This window comes from Euleptes europaea, chromosome 1 (assembly GCF_029931775.1).
Source record: "Euleptes europaea isolate rEulEur1 chromosome 1, rEulEur1.hap1, whole genome shotgun sequence".
In the NCBI taxonomy this organism is placed as follows: Eukaryota; Metazoa; Chordata; class Lepidosauria; order Squamata; family Sphaerodactylidae; genus Euleptes; species Euleptes europaea.
Genome location: NC_079312.1, coordinates 121,675,291 through 121,699,145, shown reverse-complemented (window position 1 = coordinate 121,699,145; position 23,855 = coordinate 121,675,291). Strand labels below are relative to the sequence as shown.

General features: G+C 43.8%; 1 protein-coding gene across 1 annotated transcript in view; it reads left to right on the top strand.

The window, feature by feature from the left end:
* The window catches only part of TBCD (tubulin folding cofactor D), a 186,685-nt gene that overhangs the window by 74,794 nt on the left and 88,036 nt on the right, over nt 1–23,855 (top strand). The window contains exons 15-16 of the mRNA XM_056848257.1: nt 4,661–4,817; nt 21,141–21,198. Coding sequence (XP_056704235.1) covers nt 4,661–4,817; nt 21,141–21,198 — 215 coding nt within the window. The remainder of the gene's footprint in view (nt 1–4,660; nt 4,818–21,140; nt 21,199–23,855) is intronic.

Sequence of the window (23,855 nt, the reverse complement as noted above, 5' to 3'; positions counted from 1 at the left end):
CCACATAACTACGCTTCTCCTGTTGAGGCCAATAACAGCTGGCAGAATTTCACCTGGCCACTTCTTTCATTTTCTATTATAAGTGTTGCTGCCCTAAAGAGTACACTAGAATATTTTTTATTTTTAAACAAGCCTTTGTAGAAGGGTCCTTAAATCCACCTACTTGTTGAGCTGGCTGCCTTCTTAATTGTGAGATGCACCTGCCCCATCCACCATTATTACTGCTTGACTACCCTACTTCTCCTACAAATGGACCTTGAGCTTGTTTGGAGGTTCTAGCAGGGGAGCTCAGCTATCGTATACCCTTGACCGAAGAACGGTACCCTCCTTCTATTTGGGATGGTCATTCTCTTCCACCGAGCGCGCAGCTTCGTGAGGGACACACATGGAGCGGTAAGGGAGGTAGGGGACACCCGCCTAGCCAGCCAGATCAGCCGAATCAACCCTGGCAATCAATGGGGTGACAGATGTCGCAGCCAGATCGCCCTCACATCCCCATTATTACTGGACCCCAGGAGAGAGGATCTTTTTTTCTTCTGTGGGGGAAGGGGGCTTGTGTGTGTGTGTTTTTAAAGGAAACTGACAAAACGTCCCCCACCTCCTCCTCCCTGTGGAGATTAAATTGACAGAGGTTCTCCGAGAAGCCCATAGCAGAGGAGATCTGGGGTGGTAATGGTGGAGAGGCAGGCAAGTAGGTAAGGCATGCCGGCTCTCACCGCACCCCTAAGGATTCCTCGGCGTCAGGTGAGAAAGTTGTATGATCTAAGCCTTTTAAGGACTTTTTGAAAAGCAGTATGGTGGGTTATAAATATCTTAAGTGTGTCCCACACCTGAAAGGTCGCTGCTTTTGTGAAGGAAGCTCTAAAAATCACTGCAGAGCAGTGCATGAAATGGCTAGGCAAAAGAGAAAGAAACTCCAGCAGTACAGTGGCTCAGGATGAACATTGTCTGGATTTTTAGGCAGAAATTATTGAAACTAATGGTATCAGCAGGGCTGCCAAGAGGAGCAGGTTGCAGGGGTGGGGGTAGGATTCAGGCCATACTGGGGGCTTAGGCAAGTCATGTGATTTGTTTTCATATGATGACTAAGTTGGTTTGGCATGGCGTGCAGAGGGCCCCATGGTGGCTAATATGGAAGTATCTATCTTCAATGGAAGAGACTAAAGACCTGTGTTGTGTGCCTTTGAAGTGGTGTTTACGTGTCATGACTTAAACTGCTTTTTGTTGCGTTGCTTTCTAATTTTGTAATCCTAGTCCTATTGCATTGTTTATTGGATGGCTTGGGCTGTCCGATTGCATTGCTTTATATATTGTCATTTGCCGGGAGTCTCAGTGAGAAGGGTGGGCTATAAATAAAGTAAATAAATATATGCACTTCTCTGTTTTTCATCTGGCATTTACCAAAGAGATGAGGTTTGGACTGCAGAATTTAACAAAGAGAAAAGTGAAAGGGTTAAGTGAATTCTCTTTTCCCCTGAAGGCTGTTGTTTCTGTAGGCTAGAGCAGTTGATTAAATTACATGCAGTTCAGTAAGCAGCGGTGTGTTTAAACTATATTACTGGGCTAACTGATGCCAAAAGGAAGCCTTTTAGGGAAACCTATGCAGCTGGTAGGTTTTGGCATTGCACCACTGAAACTGTGTGAAAGATTTTATTCAGAACCTTCATCAGTCTTGCAAGTTATAAGACGGCAGGGCTGATTTATCGTGTTGCTAAAACCGTGCGTCTGGTAGGATGCAAAGTTAACAAGTCTTAGAAAAGACATTCATCTTCAGATAGGGTTGCCAACCTCCAGAAGATACACAATACCTATGCTGATTCTAACGTAGTTGTAAAAACAGCAGCACGAGGGCTCACAATAAACGTGAATATACTGTTTCAAAATTGTATTCAAAATTATGTTCAAAATTATTGGCAAGATTATTGTATTATTGAAAAAGCATTACATCATGCATTGATACAGTCCAAAGTCAACAAATTCAACTCAAGGTAAGTACAAGGTGAAATCATGCACCAAAACAAAATACACTCTCAACGTAAAGCAGAACCCTAAGGTAAATTCAAAAGAAAGTCCACCACAGACGTATGGTATAAATGAAAACAGTCTTGGTGATGCACAAAATTTTCAGGGGAAGCCAAGACGATACTTCCGGCTTGGTATTCATTTCGCATGTGCTTCTTCAGTTGGATGTCATCTTCACATCAAAGATTCTCATCAAAGTCTTAAAGTTGACCCTGCGGGTTCCTAGACCACCAGTTCTCCTATCCTTCAGTGAGGTAATAGATCAATTTTGTTTTGGTGCATGATTTCACCTTGTACTTACCTTGAGTTGAATTTGTTGACTTTGGACTGTATCAATGCATGATGTAATGCTTTTTCATTTTGAGTTACAATAATCTTGCCAATAATTTTGAATACAATTTTGAAAAAGTATATTCACGTTTATTGTGAGCCCTCGTGCTGCTGTTTTTACAACCTCCAGAAGATGGCTGGAGGTCTCCTGCTATTACAACTGATTTCCAGCTGATAGAGATCAGTTCCCCTGGAGAAAATGGCCGCTTTGGCAATTGGACTCAATGACATTGAAGTCCCTCCCCTCCCCAAATCCCACCCTCCTCAGGCTCCGCCCCAAAAATCTCCCAGCGGTGGCGAGGAGGGACCTGGCAACCCTATCTTCAGATCCAGTGTGGGTTGTGTTGAAGCTAATATGCTGTAATCCTTTTGAACCATTTACATTTATGGGATCCATTTGGCAAATTGAATCTGTAGCTGTTGTTTCTGTCTGAGGGGCCTAATTGTAATTTGGCCCGTGTATCAAGTTTTGCCAAAATTATGTGAGATCTTATATTTGTAGAGAGGAAGTCAAGAAGGCAGCAGAAGACTGCCTCTTTTCATGAGGAGTCAGTGCTTACAGCAAAGCCAAATGTACCGTGCTTGAGGGTACTGATAAGAGAACCAGTGTGTTTAGGAAACAGTGGCTTCGATCTTAAAACCACTTTCCTGGGAGTAAACACAATTGAATACATTAGGTCTTAACTTCTGAGTAAGCCTTCTTAGGCTACCTCCCAGTATCTTTTGCTCAAGAAAATTATGCGATGTGCTATGGGACAGGTGGAAAATGTGCAAGTTCTTCAGTAAAATCTTACTTCAATTTTATTGTTTTCTCAAAATGTGTTGTGTATTGAGATTCTGTAAAATTTATTTTAAACAATGAATTGAATAGTCGGTAAACATGTGGCAAGGAATCAGCTAAAAAGCTCTTAATTCATGTGTGGGCAGCTTGTTCTGTACTCAAAGATGTTTTGTCAGTGGATGAGGAGCCAGGAGTTGAATTTCATTAGTCAAATTTTGATGAGGAAGACCCAACAAGAGATGGATTGACTCTATAAAGGAAGCCACGGCCCTCAGTTTGCAAGATCTGAGCTAGGCTGTTAAGGATAGGACGTTTTGGAGGACACTGATTCATAGGGTCGCCATGAGTCAGAAGCAACTCGACGGTACTTAAAACACACATACATACACACACGATTTTTATGTTATCTTCATAAACCTTGCAGGCTCCAAATTAGCATGCAGATTATATAGTGTTATTACTTTGAAGTGAGCATCCTGAGTCGGTTATTGAGCAAATGCAACGTAGTGGTGGTGTTGGGCTAGGATGTGGGAGGCCCAGGTTCATATCCCCAGTCTGCCATAGAAGCTTGCTGGGTGACCTTGGGCCAGTTGCACACACTCAGCCTCACCTGCCTCACCAGGGGTGTTGTGAGGATAAAATAGGGGAGATTAACTGTGTAAAATGCTTTGGGCCCCTATCGAGGAGAAAGGCGGGGTGTAAATGAAGTAATAAATAAATACAAATATATTCAATGTGTGGGATTTGTTTCCTAAACTTAACAATTTCCTGTCGCACTTTAATATATATTGTTTTAACTGTGAAGTTAGAGGCTTCTTTTAAGTACCTTTCTAGGACCTGCCTCTGTTAGAGAAAGTCCTGCTATTCAATCACAATATGGTAATAGGTGGCTGATTCTCTGTGTGTGAAGTGCTGTCAAGTCGCAGCCAACTTATGGCGACCCCTTTTGGGGTTTTCATGGCAAGAGACTAACAGAGGTGGTTTCCCAGTGCCTTCCTCTGCACAGCAACCCTGGTATTCCTCGGTGGTCTCCCATCCAAATACTAACCAGGGCTGACCCTGCTTAGCTTCTGAGATCTGCTTCTGAGATCTGATCAGATCAGGCTAACCTGGGCCATCCAGGTCAGGGCTCTCTGCTGTTCTACATACACACTAATATAGCTTTTTAAACGGTAGGGAAAGTAGTGAGCATGACAACCGCCCATCGTAGCAGCACTTGGCTGTACACTTTTCCCCCTTCAGCGCTGGACATTTTATATATATTTATGGGATTTTTCTTGTTAGATCACCTAAGCTTTTCTCCCACAGCAAGTCTGTTTTCCATCTGAAGTGGCTTTTCTCCCTCTTTCGTTGTGCTGTTTCATATTCTGATACAGGAAGGGAGGAAACACAGTGCAGTGGTTGGAACTGTTCCTATTGCCCCCAAGTAATTAACAGCTGTACCAACTTTTAATAAGTCTACGTTCTTCATTTACCCCCAGATTTTCCGCATCCTGTTCATATTTCTTACTTTGAAATTCTCCACAGTTGTTCCTGTGATTTTAAAAGGACTGACCTACGATGAAAAGCGAGGCGCCTGCAGTGTTGGCTCCAACGTCAGGGATGCGGCTTGCTATGTTAGTTGGGCTTTCGCTCGTGCCTATGACCCATTAGAATTGAGGCCGTTTGTTAATCAGATCTCAAGGTAAGTTCTTACGGTTAGACTTTTTAGAAAAATAGTAGTATGCCTGGGACATACTTCAGAAAATGAACAAATGGAATGAAATTACATTTTTGTGATGGACTATTCACAAGAAAAAAAATCTTCCTTTAAAGTTGTATGGTAGAGTATTTTCCAGAAGTTGAACCGGTTATTAATGACAGATAGTCTGTCTCAGAAAACATTTTATTGCTGAGTTAACTAAGTTTCTAAAGCATTGTGTTTGATATTCATTTTCTTCAAGAAAAGTATATGGATTTCTTTTAAAGATAAGGGGAAATCACACCATCCTGTAGAAAAGCATTTTTTATCCTTGTCATGTCTTTACAGTCCAACATAGGGAACTGCACATTAATAGGCCAGAGCTGCAGAAATGTCCAGAGCTTATCTGAGCACGTGCCACTTTTACGCCTTCATTTTTTGATTTTAACTGCCTTGTCGTCATCATGTGTATAGGGAGCGGGGATGGTGCCCAGTTCCCAGCCATCTTTTTGCCACAGTGGAGCACTGATGGTTGTCTCCTGAGCTTTTAGTCAGGATGATGAAATTAAAGAGCTGTTGATTCAGGGCCCTTTTAAAAAAGTTGAGTGAATAAAAACAGCACAGTTGGATGATCGCTCGGGTGCCTTCTTTCTTTGGACAAGGCCTAAGATGTGTCCAAGTGTCTGGCGTGTAAGCAATTCACATAGTAGGGTATCTTTAAAAAGCAGCTTTTTGGGGGAGAGTGCTGGCAATGAGCTTAGAGCGTACCCAAAATAAATGAGGGCAACAGAAGTATTTGAAAGGCAGTCGAGAGTAAATCTATCCTATCCTGTTGTTGGGTTGAGGAGGAAAATTGCATCACTGTAGTCAATCAGAATCCCCGATTAAGCAAATTAAAGCAAAGACAAAACATAGTTCTTACCGATGGATAAAATAGGGCTGCAGAAATGTTCTTTCTGGATTATTCATCTGTCTGCTAATTCAGCAGCAGTGGGGTAGTGGAAACGATGCAGGAAAAGCAGAGGAATTGTTCTCCTGTTTATAAAGAGGGAAGAAAATTGCCTGTAATAGTGAGGAAAGTTTACTCTTCCTTTTAAGATTTGATAGCTGTTAAACAATTATGGGGAGATACAAGCTATTTTTGTAGGAATTGATTACTTACTGGAATCCTACCAGCTTTCCCACTGGTAAGGGAAGGAAGAAGGACCCTTTTTAAAACACCACAAAAGCTATGCTGGGAATTGAGACAAAAGTTGCACAGGACAGGAACTGAAGTGGGGAGGGGCATTGGGGGAAATTGAGCAGAGCAGCTGGTAGGATCCAACTCACTCTTTAGATATAATCCTGGAGGAGAGCAAAAATTAGCAAAATTCTTACAGGTGGAGGCTTTTAAGTTGTCTAAGCAGCAAAACTGATACAGCAAAATGTCGCTGTACTCTAGACATCTAGCAACAGTTTGTTTGTCGAACTCAAGAAGCGTGCATAGGTAAGGTCAACTGCATTAACTAATGAGACCAAAGGAAGGGCCCTCTTTTTGAAGGTTTGGTCGTGGAATCTACAACACGTAATCCTCAGGTTGCATTCACCCTGCAGAACCCATGCTGTATGGTCTGTGCCGAGTCCTGAGTGCTGCTCTGACTTACTGGGGAAATATCCGTACTGTAACCTTGTGAGAAGCTTGCGGGGAGGGGGGGGGGGGTCAGAACATTTACTGCCACCTGGAAGCCACTGTTTTTGATCTCTCACTGCCACCCTGGCAAAATTCTTACTGTGTGCCAGCAGAGACGAGATGAGCAGTTTCCCTGACAAGGGAGGGGGCTATATCCTTCCCTCCCCATGGAAGCTGTTCTCTACATCCCTTACTGGGACCCAGCAAGAAGCTGGGAGTGGGATTGGTATCAGAATACTACCAGATAAGAGTCAGCATTCATATTCTCCCCCCCCCAAGCTTTTCCTTGTGTCCCTAGAAGCTGGCTGAGGAGGGGCAGGATCAGAATGCCAACTCCCAACTGATGGCCAGAGTTTTGCTCTCCCCCTCTCCAGTTTCTTGCTGGGTCCCAAAAAGTAACTTAGAGAGCAGCTTCCTTAGGGAAATCACTCATTGCATCTCTGCTGAGACATGGTGAGAAGCTTGTCAGGTGGAAGGGTGGTGGTGGTAAGAATGCTGACCTCTAGCTGCCAGTCAGCATTCTGGTCTCTCTCCCTCATGAGGAAACACCATACCCCGGGGGTGTTGAACTCATTCGTTACGGGGGCCGGATATGATGTAAATGTCACTTGGTCAGGCCGGGCCATGTGTACCATAAAATTTAATGCCAGGGACAGGAAATACAAACTTTATGGAAGACACAGGCATAGCCAATTAATGATATTATTTTTTACTTAACATACGAACATGCTTATAACAATAACACTCTTACAGTATTTTCTTTTAACAGTCTTTGATCGTTGCCGCCTCTACTCTATCAGTAAAAGGCAAGAGGAGAGGGCAGGGCCCTTTTCAGGGCAGTTTTGGCCTCCTAATCCACTGCTGCTTCATTCCCTCCTGTCCTGGAGGGAGGACTCATTGGGGCCAGGCCCAGCAGCAACTTCTGGGCAACTTGCATCCATGCAATTTGTGCAACTCACCCAGGTGCAGCAGTGATTACAACTTGATGTCACAACTCCCTAGGGAAAGAAAAAAAGAGGGGAATGCATTTCCTAGGGTTGATATCTGTAACCACATACCAAATGCGTTTCGGCCTATTGGGCCTTCATCAGTGGTTAATTAAAACCCATGTTAAGCCTGCACGCATTTACAGAAATAAATAAATACATACATACATATACAAACAGTTCAAACCCAACCAGGCATGTGTATAGGTTGTAAAATCTATTACCAATTACTCAAACATCTGGTCAGATTGGTTCTAGTTGTAATACTGGTTAGTATATGTCTCTCATATACTATGTGTGCAGCTATCAACCTAGTAGAGCATAATGCAGGAAATTCACTGCTCTACTAGGTTGATACCTAGTATATGGTTACAGATATCAACCCTAGGAAATGCCATTGTGCTATTTTAATGTTTTTAAATATTTTTAACCTTTACATAGCGCTTCCAATAAATTATATTTTCAGTATTTTTATATCTCTATCTCTATATCTATAATTTTTTTCTTTCTACCCAACCTTGGGTACCCAACAACTCCCTAGGGCCCAGCGGTAGCCCCTACACAATTTGTGTAACTGGGCCAAGCCTGGCAGTGGCCACCCTACCACTCACCAGAATGATTGGTTGCATCACAACTTTTGTAACTGGGCTTTTGTAACTTTTGTACTTTTCCCAGGGAGAGGCTGCTAGGAGGAGGAAAAAAGGGAAAGCAGAGAACTATGTAGTATAGTGGTTAGAGTATTGGACCAAGATCTGGAATACTCAGGTTCAAATCCCCACATTTTCAGCATTTAGTTGCTAGATAATCTTTTTTCACTGGCCTATGATAAATTCCACTAAATTCAGTACTCATGGTACTCCCTTGTGTCCTAAGGGCACTTCAAATCATTGCATCTTTAAATGGTCTGACTTCTTGTTTTCCACGTTGTTTGTCTCTTTCTTTGCCACTTCAAAGTAGACTTCAAGTTCAAAAAGAGGTACCTATCAAAATGATCCGGAAGAACATGAAACAGCATGAATGAATTTATATGGGCTAGATGTGGCTAAACATTTTAATTTTTGGATTAATTGCAGCTGACTAGCTGAAACACTGTCAGATGAAAGTTCTGTGACTCTGAAAGCACCTGTGTAGGTTTCTGTGGTGTTGCACTGGGCAACCCACAGGACATCCCAGTGAATGTTGGCTTCATCTCTGTGGAGGAATGGCGGATTGCATGTGTGATAAATAATAGGAGTTTTTTTCTCTCTGGCATTTTCTCACAAGGCCACTGTAATATTAAAACCAATACCGTATATACCCGTGTATAAGCCGACCCGCGTATAAGCCGAGGTGCCTAATTTCTCCCCCAAAATGGGGAAAAATTAGGCACCCGCGTATAAGCCGAGGGTCGGCTTATAACCCCTCCCCCCCCCGCAGGCTTACCTCAATCCAGGTGCGCAGGCCGGCGCTGGCCGGCAGGGTCCTCGCTGTGCCCGGCAGGGGCGGCGACGGGGCCTCCAGAGGCCTCTGGAGGCCCTTCCAGGCTGGCGCCGGCCGGCAGGGTCCTCGCTGTGCCCGGCAGGGGCGGCGACGGGGCCTCCAGAGGCCTCTGGAGGCCCTTCCAGGCCGGCGCCGGCCGGCAGCAGCCTCGCTGCGCCCGGCAGGGGCGGCGACGGGGCCTCCAGAGGCCTCTGGAGGCCCTTCCAGGCCGGCGCCGGCCGGCAGCAGCCTCGCTGCGCCCGGCAGGGGCGGCGACGGGGCCTCCAGAGGCCTCTGGAGGCCCTTCCAGGGCGCTCCTGGCCGGGGGAAGCCACGCGGGCACGGCAGCAATGGCGGCGGAGGCGGCGATGGCGGCGGCGGTGGTAAGTTCCCCCCTCCCTCCTCCCTCCTCTCTCCCTCCCTCCCCCCTCCCCTACCGTCTTGACCCACATATAAGCCGAGGCCGGCTTTTTCAGCCCTTTTTTTGGGCTGAAAAACTCGGCTTATACGCGAGTATATACGGTAATCTCTTTACGTTGTCTTATCTGGTGGGACACCATATAAGAACTGACTCCAAATGAGAGTTGCAGATTATTAGTTGTATCCATGTTAATTTAATCACTTCCACAGCAACATGGAACTTTAGTAGATTTTAATAACAGCTGTTAGTGTAGCAGCGTGGTCACTTTGGATAATTATCTTGCCTGAGAACAAAGAATTTTATTTTCTTCATTCCATGAAAGCAAGAAAAGTAGCTGTGTGCACTTCAAAAATATTTTTGTTAATTTCAGATCTGAATTTTAGGGAGGGCAGACTTTTCATTATCCCTAAATTTCAGGACCTTTGTTACAATTTCAGGATTTTTTGATGGGTACTTTTTCTGGTTCCTGAAAACTCAGCACATTTTTCCAATTCCCCTTCTCCTCCCTCCAAGCAGCAGAAGCAGGAAAGGTGAAAGAGGAAGCTGGCCCTACCAAGTAGCTGATAGTTGGTGTCTTTAAAAAAAAAAATTAAATGGACTAGAAGGCCTGCCTACCAGCTGATGCTGACTGACTGCTGATTGTCAGTAGACAGAGGCCAGGTCTACTATCCATTAGAACTAATGGGGCCATTGTTTCCTACAGGCTGTAGAGAGGCCAGGTCTACCCATAGAAAATAGTAGCCCATAGGAAATAATGACCCCATTACTTCCAGTGGCAGTCATAGAATCATAGAGTTGGAAGGGACCACCAGGGCCATCTAGTTCAACTCCCTGCACAATGCAGGAAATTCACAACTACCTACCCCACACACACCCAGTGACCCCTTATCCATGACCAGAAGATGGCCAAGATGCCCTCCCTCTCATGAACTGCCTAAGGTATAGAATCAATACCCAACTATCAGCTGTTATTTGGCCTCAGCTCTTAGGCAGTACTTGTAGTCTCTTTAAAATTTAAAGGGGCACAGACAGAAAATAGTTGTTTGGCAGGCCAGCTTCCTCTCTCATGGGGAGGCACAGGAACGGGAAGCATTAACTGAAACACTACCGAAATTGGGGTGTGTGTGTGAAATAAATATTTCATTATTCCCATAATTTTAGGAGTGTTTAGGGTAATTTTCAGATATCCTTGAGCCGACCCAGAGTAGCTAATTTCAGGCTTCATTTTGGCTCACGCATATCCAAAAGCACCCCACTAGAGAAAAGGTGCATCAGCGAAAAGTACAACTGTGTAACTGAAAATACCCACAAACTTCTCCTGGAAGACTATCCACAGCGGCTTGTATCCTGTCAGCTTTTTCATTCAGTCCCTCCCAGTACTATTCTTTATTGCATCCCCTGTTCCATTTGGCTTTTTCTCATGCAGGTACCATGATCCCCAGCATAATATTTTTGGATGATCTGATGGGACCCTTCCTCTTTTTTTTTTTTTTAGTTAGATTCAAACCAATGTCACCTAAACAAGAAATCTCACTTAAAAAAAAAATAGAAGCTATTATTTGCAATCTTAGATTTACCCACAAAGTTTCAAATAGTCTTATTTCTGGGACATAAGCTCTTCTAATGGGATTCTTAAGTTGCATGTTTGACAGTCTTTGGCAATTGTAATAACTTAGTGTGGGAGCTTAATATTAAAGCTCCACTGAGAATCAGCAACCTGTACAGCATGACACACAGTTTCACTTGTGTTAGCACACCTTGGTTTAGAGCCAGTAATGTGATCACATACCTCCCCCACCATTGTCTCTAGTTCTAGCCTAAGGTGTGTCACTCTTTCTGTCTGAGAAGAATGATCTATTTAGCCACAAGCACAGGTTCCTATCTTCTTCTTCTTTTTTGGGGAGGGGGAATGAACAATTCAGTATTGTGGAACAATTTGCTTGAAGTTCATAGCGATTTAGATTTCTCTTTTGGAAATATGCAAACTAACAGGTATAGGCATAGAGATGGGCATAATTTTTGCAATTTTAAAGTCTTATAGATAGAGTTGTGAAAGCCTGGGTGGCGGGAATCCTGGAAAAATTAGTTTTTTAAAACCCCAGTTCTCTTTACCTGGATTGGTTCACCAAAATATTTTTTAAAAAATTCTAAGTGGAAAAAAAACTCTTATGTAATTTTTTTTTCTGTTGAAATGAATGTATTACTTTTTAAAGACAAGGTTTTATTCAAGTCCCCTGTCCCCCAGGAGTGGCATTTCAGGGAGCAATTTGGGCTGCCGATGGAAGGTGGTGACAAGAAAGTAGCACTCCGTCCCTGGGTGAACCTTCTCCTATCTGTGGATAGTTTAAATGTGAATAATTTTGTCCATACTTTTGCTGCAAAGTGTGTGATGGTGATACCGTATTGAATGTTTTTGGTGTTACAAAGTCAATATCCAAACATGCTTCTAGTCCTGTTGAGACTTTTCCTATTCAAATAGTACATTTTGTTTTGTTTACTAGATAGATAGATACTACAAAATTTGTGTGTGATATTTTCTACTTGATTTTTATCTCTCAGATGGTGAAAACCAAAGTATAACTGCTCAGGTAGCAGGAAGTGCATCCATTTGTAGCACACCCTCTCACACTGCTATTCATATATTTGTGATTTTGCTTATAGAAAACTTAAGACATTTAAACTTTTAAATTCCATAAGTATGCCCAATAGTACAATTGTATATAGTAACTAATTTATAAATTGTGTTAAAGCAGTAAAGGATGTTAGCATTGCATATGTTTCAGTTTCCCCCAAATTTTCCCATTTTTTTCTGGGTGAATCAAAATTTCTGGACATTTCACATTTCTTCTTAAAGTACTACTATGGCTTTGTATCCCTTTGAGGCTCTTTTGAGATCCTGCCTACTTAATTATTTACCGGTGCGTCATCTTACTAAGGCTGAAATAATGCTATATATGCGAGAGCCAGTGTGGTGTGTAGTGGTTAAGGTGTTGGAGTAGGACCTGGGAAACCCAGGTTTGAATCCCCACTCGCGCCATGGAAGCTTGCTGAGTGACCTTGGGCCAGTCACACACTCTCAGCCCTGACCCTGGCTAGTATTTAGATGGAAGAACTCCAAGGAATACCAGGGTCATGGTGCAGAGCCAGGCAATGGCTAACCACCTCCAAAGGTCTCTTGCCTTGAAATCCCCACCAGGGGTTGCCATAAGTCAGCTGTGACTTGACAGCCAAAAAAAAAATGCATAGGTGTACTGTGCAGCAACATTACCAATACCGTTCTCAGAGTGTTGCTCATGTATAATATACAGCTTTTGACAGCTGTTCTTGAAAGCAAATGGAAGTTAAAAGAGCTAGCCAACTGGCTAACTGAACAATTAACAGTGATTCAGCACTATCAATCTGTTTTCACTTCATATTTTCCTGGTTACTCCAAAGTCATGGGAAAAGTGTTTGTAGCCCTTTCCATGCCATTGCATGCCGTTTGTTTTCAAAGGAGTTACTTTAAATACATTTGTAGCTTTCTTTCCTCTTGGGAGTCATGCATGGAATGTTTGCCTCAACTTGCCATTAGTTTTCTTCTTGTATTTCCAGGGCTATTTGACAGCTCTAGTGAGATGACAGCAATATTCTTTAACCCTAGCCTATATTTTTAAGATCTCTCAACAATTTTTCAGTAACTGTAACTGATACTTACTTTTGGGTAACAGGATACTGTCAATTGATAAAATATATTTCTGCAAAGAGTAAAATGGAGGCTGGTGATATAACCGTTCTCAGATGGTTTTCAGCTTCAGAATACTGGACAAAAGCCGCCATGCTGAAAGCAATGTGTATTTAAAAACCATACGCATTTGACATAAGATTCCCAAAAAATGAATTGAAGACACTCACTATTGTGAGACCAGAATCTGATTTCACATTTTTGTACCTACAATGTAGAATCATAGAGTTGGAAGGAACCACCAGGCTCATCTAGTCCAACCCCCTGCACAATGCAGGAAATTCACAGTGACCTCCCCCACACACAAAGACCCAGTATCCCCTACTCCATTCCCAGAAGATGGCAAAAAATACCCCCTCCAAATAGAGGGGGAAAGTCTGTGTGTTTCCCAAGAAGAGCCAGCGTGGTGTAGTGGTTAAGAGTGGTGGTTTGGAGCAGTGGACTCTGGTTCGGAGAACTGGGTTTGATTCCTCACTCCTCCACAGGAGTGGCAAATGCTAATCTGGTGAGCTGGATTTGTTTCCCCACTCCTACCCATGAAGAGAGCTGGGTTACTTTGGGCTATTCACACACTGTTAGCCCCACCTACCTCACAGGGTGTCTGTTGTGGGGAAGGGAAGGTGATTGTAAGCTGGTTTGATTCTTCCTTAAGTGGTAGAGAAAGTCGGCATATAAAAACCAGCTCTTGTTCTTCTAAAGACAAACTCAGTTTTTTTTAACATAAGTGGGACTTGGCTACCAAACAGCTGCTATTATCAGTAAATCCTCTGAGTACAGGCATGCTATGAGATCTATGAATGGTTTTAACAAGCTTTTGGTTACAACTGGGAGCTGGTGTGGTGCCCACATTGGTAGAGCCCCTGATCCTGCAACTCTGCACTTTGCCCATCTCCTGCCCAGCCTGGCTGCTGCAGATCTTCCAATGTAGGCAACAGTTTCCTCGTCCATCCCTGAGGTGGCTCAGCTGCCCCAGCTTTGCTATTGCAGGTGGCAGCCATGGACAGGTACATAGGGGCTGCCTCTTGTGGGAGCCAGCAAGCATTGGCTGCTAACAGTGCTCAGAGGGTTTGCAGGTATGTGACTAATGGGGGGAAAGTGACAGAAGCAAACCCCACAATACAGATCTTATTAAAGTAAAAGCATAATTACCGTTGGTGTGAAAACACCATTCTGACCCATAGATTAAGTTGCTTTCATCCCTGCTTGGAAGATACATTCATGGAACGCTTTGTGTCTCATGTAGTCTGAAACAGCATTCAATTAAAAGTTTTGATCTAATTGATGGAGACCTCCTTAGTAGAAGAAATGCTGATACAGCTGGTATTCAAAATGCAGGATAGATTTGCTTCACAAGTAAGAAAGCAAAGGAATTAATATTTAAATTAGAATAACTTGAAAACTGCTTTCACCTTGAGGGGCTGTGGCATTCAAGTCTACTGAGGGAGAAGATATGGTTTCTGTTTTAATCCTCACCCAGTTTTAATCTACTTTACTGTGACACTGAGCTTTGCTTCCTAGATCTTCTGAGCTTTGGGACATAGTTATTTGTTTTACTCAGTTACTTGGGGGTCAGATTGCTCCAGTTCAAGAAATCTCAATTTAGGATTTTAGAAGCGCTTTCACAAAATGCTGATGTATTGTTGCAACTTTCATTTACTATACAAAAAAATCAGAAAAGCCATTTTATGATAAATGGGTTTTCCATTCAAATTTAATTATAAAGCACAAAGACCACACCGACCAAGCCTGCTTCAACCCAGCTGAAAGCACACACCCTACTGCAGCTATTCAGTATTGTGGTCTGAAAGTCTGATGCGAATTCTGCTGACTGGATCGCTTGAAAACATAATGATTGGTCCAGGAATTTGAAAGAAGATACCAAATTCAATCCCTTCTCTTCTAGTGATTTTCTGATTCTATACCCCAATAGCTGTTTAAGCTATCTCCTCAATAGTGAGCAAGCGTTCTTGTTTCTCCCCCGCCTCATGATAAGTAATTTCTGTATGAAGAAGAAGAGTTGGTTTTTATACCCTGATTTTCTGTACCTTTAAGGAGTCTCAAACCGGCTTACAATCATCTTCCCTTCCTCTCCCCACAACAGATACCTTGTGAGGTAGTTGGGGCTGAGAGAGTTCAGAGAGAATTGAGAGTTCTGAGAGAACTGTGATCGGCCCAAGGTCACCAAGCAGGCAGCATGTGTAGGAGTGGGGAAACAAACCTTGTTCACCAGCTTAGAGTCTGCTGCTCATGTGGAGGAGTGGGGAATCAAATCCGGTTCTCCAGATTAGAGTGCACAACTCTTAACCGCTACACCATGCTGGCTCTCATTGTAACTTCTTAAATGTGTAGGTTTTGAACTGCTATTACAAATGCTTGATGGTTGGTTTGACAAACCTTGAATCGTTATTCTGATGTTGAGTATGCTGGAAATGTCTATTCTTCCTAGAAGGCAGAATGGCATTTGAGAACCTGTGGGACCCCCCTCCAATCTGGTGAGGAGGCGGGGCCAGGTTCATGGTCACCTCTTTGGAAGGCAGGACTCTTCTCCTTCTTGCAGACCGGCCTTGGCAGGTAACATTAAACCCTTTCCCCCTGCAAGTCCACCCTGACCTTTCTTCCCTTTCTCTCTCCATTTTCTGTCATATCCTAGTTACAGGACATGGAACCCTCCTAGCTAGAAGCAGTGGTGGGCATAAAGGATGCTTCAGGTCTGATTGGGCTCCTTTCTGTTCATCCTAGACTAGGACCATACTTAAAGCAGTGTATGCGTGTGTGGGTTAACCCAAGTGGATGCATTCTGCAGCATGGTATAGTGGTTAAGAGTGGTGATTTGGAACTGTGAAGTCTGATCTGGAGATCCGGGTTTGATTCCCCACTCCTCCACATGAGCGGCGGAGGCTAATCTGGTGAACTGGATTTGTTTCCCCACTCCTACACATGAAGCCAGCTGGGGTGACCTTGGGCTAGTCACACTCTCTCAGCCTCACCTACCTCACAGGATGTCTGTTGTGGGGAGGGGAAGGGAAGGTGATTGTAAACCGGTTTGATTCTCCCTTAAGTGGTAGAGAAAGTCGGCATATTAAAACCAACTCTTATTCTTTAGGAATTCATGCCTCTGTGGTGGTGGAGAGGGTGTTGAGGTTCCCAAGCCAGGATTGAAGCCTCCCTATTTCCCAAGGAATGAAAGCTTTAATGGGGATGAGGGAATTCACCCTGCATCTCTTTCTTTCTTTGACAGCAGCAGACTTATTGGAGTTGGAGCACCAAGAAATCAATATTGCCTTCTAAAACCTGTAACCTGGCCTCTAAATTATATAAGAAAAGTTCTTTCTCTAAATATTCTTCTGTGTTTCCCCTATTTTATTTTAGAGGTTTAACAAACATAATTGGGCTCTGTTGTTTTTGTTTGCTCTTCAGTTGTACTAATTTTTAAAAGAGCATGATTCTAATCCTTCCAAATTTCAAGTACAAACAAAGCCAGCCTACACCACTGAAAAATCTGTGAAGCCCCAGTATTCTTTTGTAAGACTGGCTTACTTCCAGAGTTTTTTATGTGTAGAAAATATTGTACTGTTCCTTAGGGTTGTTATCACTTGTTTCAGTAGCATTTCACAATATTTTTTCTTGAAGTGGTTTATATTAGAAGAACGCAACTGTGTCACAGCTGCTAACTCTATTTGTATTCTTCCATGCCGACAAATGAAATTCAAGCTTCATAAAAGAGTACATTCTTGTGACAGTTTATTGAAAAGCTCATGTCCAGAAAACTAGTATGAGATTAAGAACATAAGAAAGGCCCTGCTGGATCAGACCAAGGCCCATCAAGTCCAGCAGTCTGTTCACACAGTGGCCAACCAGGTGCCCCCAGGAAGCCACAAACAAGACACTGCAGCAGCACCATCCTGCCTGTGTTCCACCGCACCCAAAATAATAGGCATGCTCCTCTGATCCTGCAGAGAATAGGTATGCAGCATGACCAGTATCCATTCTAACTAATAACCATGAATACCCCTCTCCTCCATGAATATGTCCACTCCCCTCTTAAAGCCCTCCAAGCTGGCAGCCATCACTACATCCTGGGGCAGGGAGTTCCACAATTTAACTATGCGTTGTGTGGAAAAATATTTCCTTTTATCTGTTTTGAATCTCTCGCTCTCCAGCTTTAGCAGATGACCCCGTGTTCTAGTATTATGGGAGAGGGAGAAATTAATTTTCTCGGTTTTATGCAAGGTTTTTCTAATTCTTAAAGACGGCTTTATTATAGTTTGCTAAGAAGTTCTGCTTAGTTGAATTGCGTTATTAATTTTACTGCTTTGACACTGCTGTGGGAAACGACGGGCGACAAAAACAATGGAAAAGTGAAGCATGCTTTTGCTAAGACTGGAAAACTCCTCCTTTACCTGCACTTCTGCACAGTCCTGTCTTGTGTGTGTGGATGTCAGTGTGGGAGTGCAGGCAGTTTAGTCTTCCCTGGAGTATTGCATGGTGAGAAAAGAAGAGAGGAGTGGCTCTCATGTAAATAGAGCCACATAGCTTGAGGGTAAGATTAGCCTGCAGAATCAGGAAATATGAATATTGCTCAGAGCTACATCTTGTGCTCTGTTGAAATGCTGAGAATAATTTCCACATGAAGAATATGCTTGTTCTCTGACTACTTTATTCAGAAGAGCAACTTCTGTCTGTTACATATTGGTAATGTTTACATGCCTTAACTATTTGTAAGTTAAGTCTTGCTCTTGTACGAGAGCGCTTTCTGCGAAATGGTTAGAGCAGGGGTGTCGAACTCAATTGTTACGAGAGCAGGATATGGCATAAATGTCACTTGGCCGGGCCATGCCTTGCCAGCCCAGATTGAGAGTGGGGGTGGGGGTTGCCTTGGCTGGCTTGTGGGCCGGATGAGAGCTCTTAAGGGGCCGGATCCAGCCTGCGGGCCTTATGTTTGACACCCGTGGGTTAGAGTGTCATAGCAGGACTGGGAGGATCCTGGTTCAAATCCCCACTCTACCATGGAGCTCACTGGGTGACTTTGGGCCAGTGGATTCCCTTTCATCTTAATTTATCACACAGGTTTGTTGTGGGGATAGAACAGAGAAGGAAAGAACCATGTATACCATCCTGAGCCCTTGGAAGATGGGTGGGAATATTAATGATTAAAACCCCCTTTTAAGTGAGGCTTTTCATAATTATTTGGCTATTGTGTTTTGGCATTGCTTCTGATTCTGGTGGCTCACTTCCATGACTAAATCATTAGAAAAAGAAACAGCTCAGTCTTTTTTCCCCTGTCATTATCTTGTTAAGGAGCAAATAATCTGACGTGCTATGAAGTCAGTTATGTTTTTACGTTAACCTAATTTGATCACCAAAATGATCGGCTCAGTTCTCTTCTTGCTTTTGTCCCGCCCACCCTCCCTATGTTATGCTGTTTATGTTAGTTTTTTATTGTCGCAGCTTTAGAGGTGACAGTTTGGGCATGTGGCTGGATCCAGTTGGGGGGGGGGAAAGCCAGCCCGCATGCCCCCTTTTCCCACTCTGGGGACCCTAATAATGAGTTTTGGGGGAGGCCTGGATATGGACATGCCCAGCTCGGGGGCTGTGTGGTGGCCTCCTCCCAAGTGGCAGTGAACCACACAGTTGGCTTCCGTCCAAGTGAATCCAGCATACTGCCATCCCAGGCTACGCCCAGCAGGCGGGCTGGGTCGCAGGAGGTTCATCAGCTAACAGTTGGATCAGCTGATTTTCTGGATCCCGAACCCATGCTATGCCAATACCTAGCGCTGTAACTAATAACGTTGCCATTTCTACTCCAGCTACGTCTCCATGTGTTATTCGTTGTCATGGCGGGTGGTGGATATGCTTGCAGGGGCTTGTGACATAATGGGTAGGGGGCAAGGCGCTGGATTCTTCTGCTTAGATCTGGGTCCACAATTGGTACCAAAATGTTACATTAGTAGAAATTCATGGTGATTATGGTGGTGTTTCCCTACCAGTAGTGATATAGAGACTGGAGACCTGTGAGGAATGATACTGCTCCCCACTTCCTCTCCCCTACTCCTGCTTCACATGATCACCCGCCCTTGCTTCCTTTTACCCCCTAAAGTCCCCCCATAACCTAGTCACCTGATCTGTTTTTCTTTCCCCTCCCAGTCCCCTTAACCAACCACTGTTTGGTCTTTCTTCCTCTGGCACCCTTTCCCTGTTCTCATGTCACTTTCCCTTTCTATTGCCATTACCCACCCTCCTGTTCCCTCCCCTCCTCACAGTTCCTGACTGCTTATCCCTCCTCAGTGGCTCTCCTTCTTCCCCTTGCATCCCCTATGGTTTCTGTCCCCTTCCCTCTTCTCCCCACTCCTGCTCCATCCCTATGTTCCTGTCTTCCATGCTACCCTATGATAACCATTTCCCCTTATGAAATCTGCACATATGCCACTGTTGTTGTTTTTTGGAGGGGTGATTAACCCCTCTTTTTCAGATTTTCTTTTGCAAACATGGGGTTTCCTCTAACTTGGCAGAAACATCTGTCTTAGTCATATGGTGGACATTGCGCAGATCCGCATGGTAGGAGTCATACTCGGGAATTAAGTATATTTATTTAAGTTATTTTTAGTCTGCCTTTCTCACTTAGACTCAATGTGGATTATACAGAGTGAGACAATACAATCAGCAGGATGGGACATTCAATAAACACTGCAGTAGGATTTGGGTTGTAGAACCAAGCAGAAATCCTTTGATCTCTGGGTGTGTTTTAGTAACTACAGCTACTGGTAATGAACAATTTGGTATTGTATTTTTCAAATGGTCACTTTTGTGATGTTTCAGATACGGTTGGGTATATAAGGCCCAGATGTTTGCTTGTAAGCAAATGGGAAAACTTAAAATTAACAAATAAAGGGAGAGATGTATTTTTCCAAGTTGTACAATAAACGCTCCCTCCATTTCTGTTGAATCACATGGGATAAAGGAAATAGGCTGCAATCTGTGACACAGCTGAAAGGATGCAAATCCTGCTTCTCCTCCCCCCCTTCTCCAGTGATGAACGTGAATGCAAACATTTATTTTTTCCCTCTGAAGTGAGTTGCTATTATTCATTCGTATGGGTAGATTGTTGCATTTGGGAGCAGGATTGTGGTCAAGACAAAACTTGCTTGCCATCCATGATACTTCCACCTGGGACCCTATGGAGGGGCAGCATCCAGGTTTTAGGGAATTGCATGGAAGAGAGCGGGAGTACTGCGGAGTACATGGAAGAGAGCGGGAGTACTTGTTCCCCCCCCCCACCATGAATTGAACTTTTTGACTGGATGCAGAAAAGCATTTCTTACCTCCTTAGTGGAAGAACTTGGGCAACCCCCTCACATACCTTGCTTTTACTGCTATGGAGGCCTGGTAAAGTTTTTTTAACCAGTGGTCCATAACAAAGTACAATAACTGCCTTAGGGAAGTGAAGAAGGTAAGCTGGATTGGGCCCTGCTTTTATGCATCAGAGCCAGACTTGGGTAAAGCAACCTCAACTCTGATCCGCCGTTACCAGTCCTGCTTTATATCCAGCTGCCATTTATTTATGAAACGTGTAGCCTGCTTTGTCTATGTTCAGAGAGGCTGACAAACATTAATTCAAGCATATAAAAACAATGAAGTAAATTATGAATAAAATATTAATTTATGGTCGTTTGAACAAGCACCTAAGAATCACACCACGAATCAGTACAAACATTGTGTGTCAGTAAAATGAACATGTTCAGCTAACACTGGAGTAATAGAACAGTGGTTGTAAATGGTGCCCTGTATCTTTGTCACTTCTAGAGTATGCCTTGAACTGAATAAGGGGTTTGTAGTTATGGCTGTGCCTCAGTCAAGTATGAATGCCATGGTGCCCTTGGAATGCAGGAAATATATCCACAGCCCGCTTTAAAAAATGCTCGTAATCCCCTCCTGCTGTTAAAAGGTATTGCAGGGTCACTTTTTTTAGCACAAGAACTCATGAATGTGTAAAAGTACTTCTAAATCTTAAAATTCTGTCATTTGTTAAGTTTTCATATATCACTTTTTAATGCAATGTATTTTCTGTCTTTAGTGCCCTGGTGATAACTGCAATATTTGACCGTGATATTAACTGCAGAAGAGCTGCCTCGGTAAGATGTGATTTTACAGTTTTTAAAAAAGTTTGTGATACTTGTAAGGGCCTTCAATATTACGGCCAATGGAGTTCCTGGGCAGTGTGTTCTAACTGGTAAATTACCCTTAAAGATGGGAAGCTTTTCTTAATGTGCAACTTAAACTTGCTAAAGCTTTTAATATAATGAGCAGCCCAATCCTGAGGGCTGCTTTAACAGCAGCACCATTGGTCCATTCCTTATGGATGCTCCATGGGTGAAAGAACAACACATGCCCCTCCACAAGGCGCAGTCCTTATAGCAAGCATGTCAGAGTCCTAGCTATTCCAGTGACACCCCCCAATCAGGCCGTGGTGCCTGATGACATCCCTCTGAATGGCACACACAGGTGTAGCCAACCATGACCAGCTGAATCAGCAATGGCCCCTCAGTGTCATGGCTGCCCCTCCCCCTAGTGGTCCACCAGAGGACGGGGAGGAAAGACCTAGCAACAGCACAACCCCAACAGAGGCACATACAGGAGCCATGGAGCCAGTGCATTCCAAGGGGCCCCACAAAGAAATGCCCAGCATGTAGCTGACTTGCCATTTGCCAGGCAGGGGACAGCAGGCATCAGGGCAACAACAGGAGAATACATACAGTGCCCCCATAAAAGTCTCTCACATCCCCCCTCTTAGTGCACAGGGGAAGGTCGTCCACACCGCAGACAGGACACATGGGCCCAAGCTGCAGGGGGCTGGGGATGGTGACCCAAAGATGAAACACACCCATTTCCCTGGTAATGGTCCAAATGACAGCAAAGCACAAGGCACAGGCTGGCTTCAAACCCATGGCATCCACATCAAGATCCTTACCACTGGGCCAAGCAGGCACATGCGAAGGAGGGCAGGAGAGTGGCAGCGGGAGCCATAGTGGAGAAAGCATGCATACGGGCAGTTGTTGTTTTTGCCCATTTGCAGGTTGGCATCTGCAGAAGCCCTTGATGACCTGAGTGAAATTGCCGTGGTGGGGCACAGGGGGAGAGGTGGTCCCACAAAGGAGAGGGGCCAAGGCTTAACATGTGATAGCAATGCTTAAACTGAGCTTGTCAACAAATGGGCAGCCAGTGGAGAGTGCGCAGAATGGGAGTAATAGTCATGCCCAGTCTAGCTCTCGCTAATAGTCGTGCTGTTGCATTCTGGGCCAGTTGGAGCGTCTGAATTGATTTTGAGGGGACCCCGATATACAGTGTGCTACAGTAGTCTCCATGTTGCTGTGGTGTGGATCCAGGTGGCCAGGTCAGGCATATCAAGATACGGGGCCATCTTACAGGCTAGGCTAATACATTCCCTCTTCATTGCTCTCAGTTCCATCACTGCCACCAGCTCTCTTCTCCCCCCCAATACCCCTCCTACCCTGAGCCCCCCACATGCCTGTCCTGTCAAGCTTTCAAGGCTTATCATATGCCAACACTGCTGTGGGAGAGTAGGAGACCCAAAGACGCGCCAAAGCTTATCGTTCTAAGTAACTCCAGACTTTATTGAGCTGCACTATAAATCCATTATTATTTTTCTATTCTCAGAGGGGAGAGTGAGTTATGGCCCTCTGTTTTCTGCCTGTCAGCCTTAACTTGACTATAGCACCCTACTTCCCTGCCTTTTTGGTGTGGCCGTCTCGAGGACATATGCAAAGGAGCAGAGCAATCATAGCTGCGTACTCCTTTAGGCTGTACCTTTATAGCCTGAGAATGGGAAAGTCTTATTTGAAGAAATCACAGTCTTTGGTGTTTTAATCATACTGATACTTCCATCACGGGCTGTGTTGTAATCATAGCTGCAGGCTAACGCTGCAGGTAGTCTCCCTTTCGAGTCCAACCTTGCTGACACTCCTTATTGCAATAAAGAATTGGAAAATGTTGGAAAATGGCAACAGCTTAGAAGGAAGTGTATGGAAACAGGATATTCATTGCTACAAAGAAGACTTATGACAATATCTCTTAAAATGCTTAATTATATAGAATATGTTAATAGTTCATATAGAACTTGTGTAAGTCTTAAACTACCTTGTGAGAGAGGTTATTGTTGCCCAAGGAACTGAAATTGAGAGAGAGTGAGCATGTCTGGAACTGAAACTTTCACCTAAATCTCCTCAAGCCAAATACTGGTTGTAGCAGACTTAAGTAAATGCCAAATGTTTATCCATAACTTTCATTATGAGAAGTCAATGGTGTTTTAGATGTTTTATCCTCTGGATGGAGCTGGCTAGGTCCTTCTGCCCCCCCCCCCCCACTACTGTGAATTGTAATGAGTCCTTATTTTTATGTAGTCAAGAGCACGGTTTTGCTTAGCTAATCGTAAAGGATGCATATGATAAACTTATTATTTTTATTTATTTACAGAACTTATACCCCGCCTTTCTACCCTCATCAGGGCCACCAAGGTTGCTAACAAATTAAAAACATACATAATAAAAACACGTTGTAAAAGCCACTAGAACTTAAACGAAACATCGTTGAAATAATTAAAACAAGCTAAAATACATATACAAAAACAACAATTAAAAACATCGTCCCTCTCTGCTAGAGGTAGCGCTCTGTATTTTGTCGTTTGAGGTGTTCTGCTGATTTTCTTGTTCTCGTTCATGTTTTGTTTATGGCTGTTAAAGTTTAACAGCGTTAACATTTTATGTATGGCATC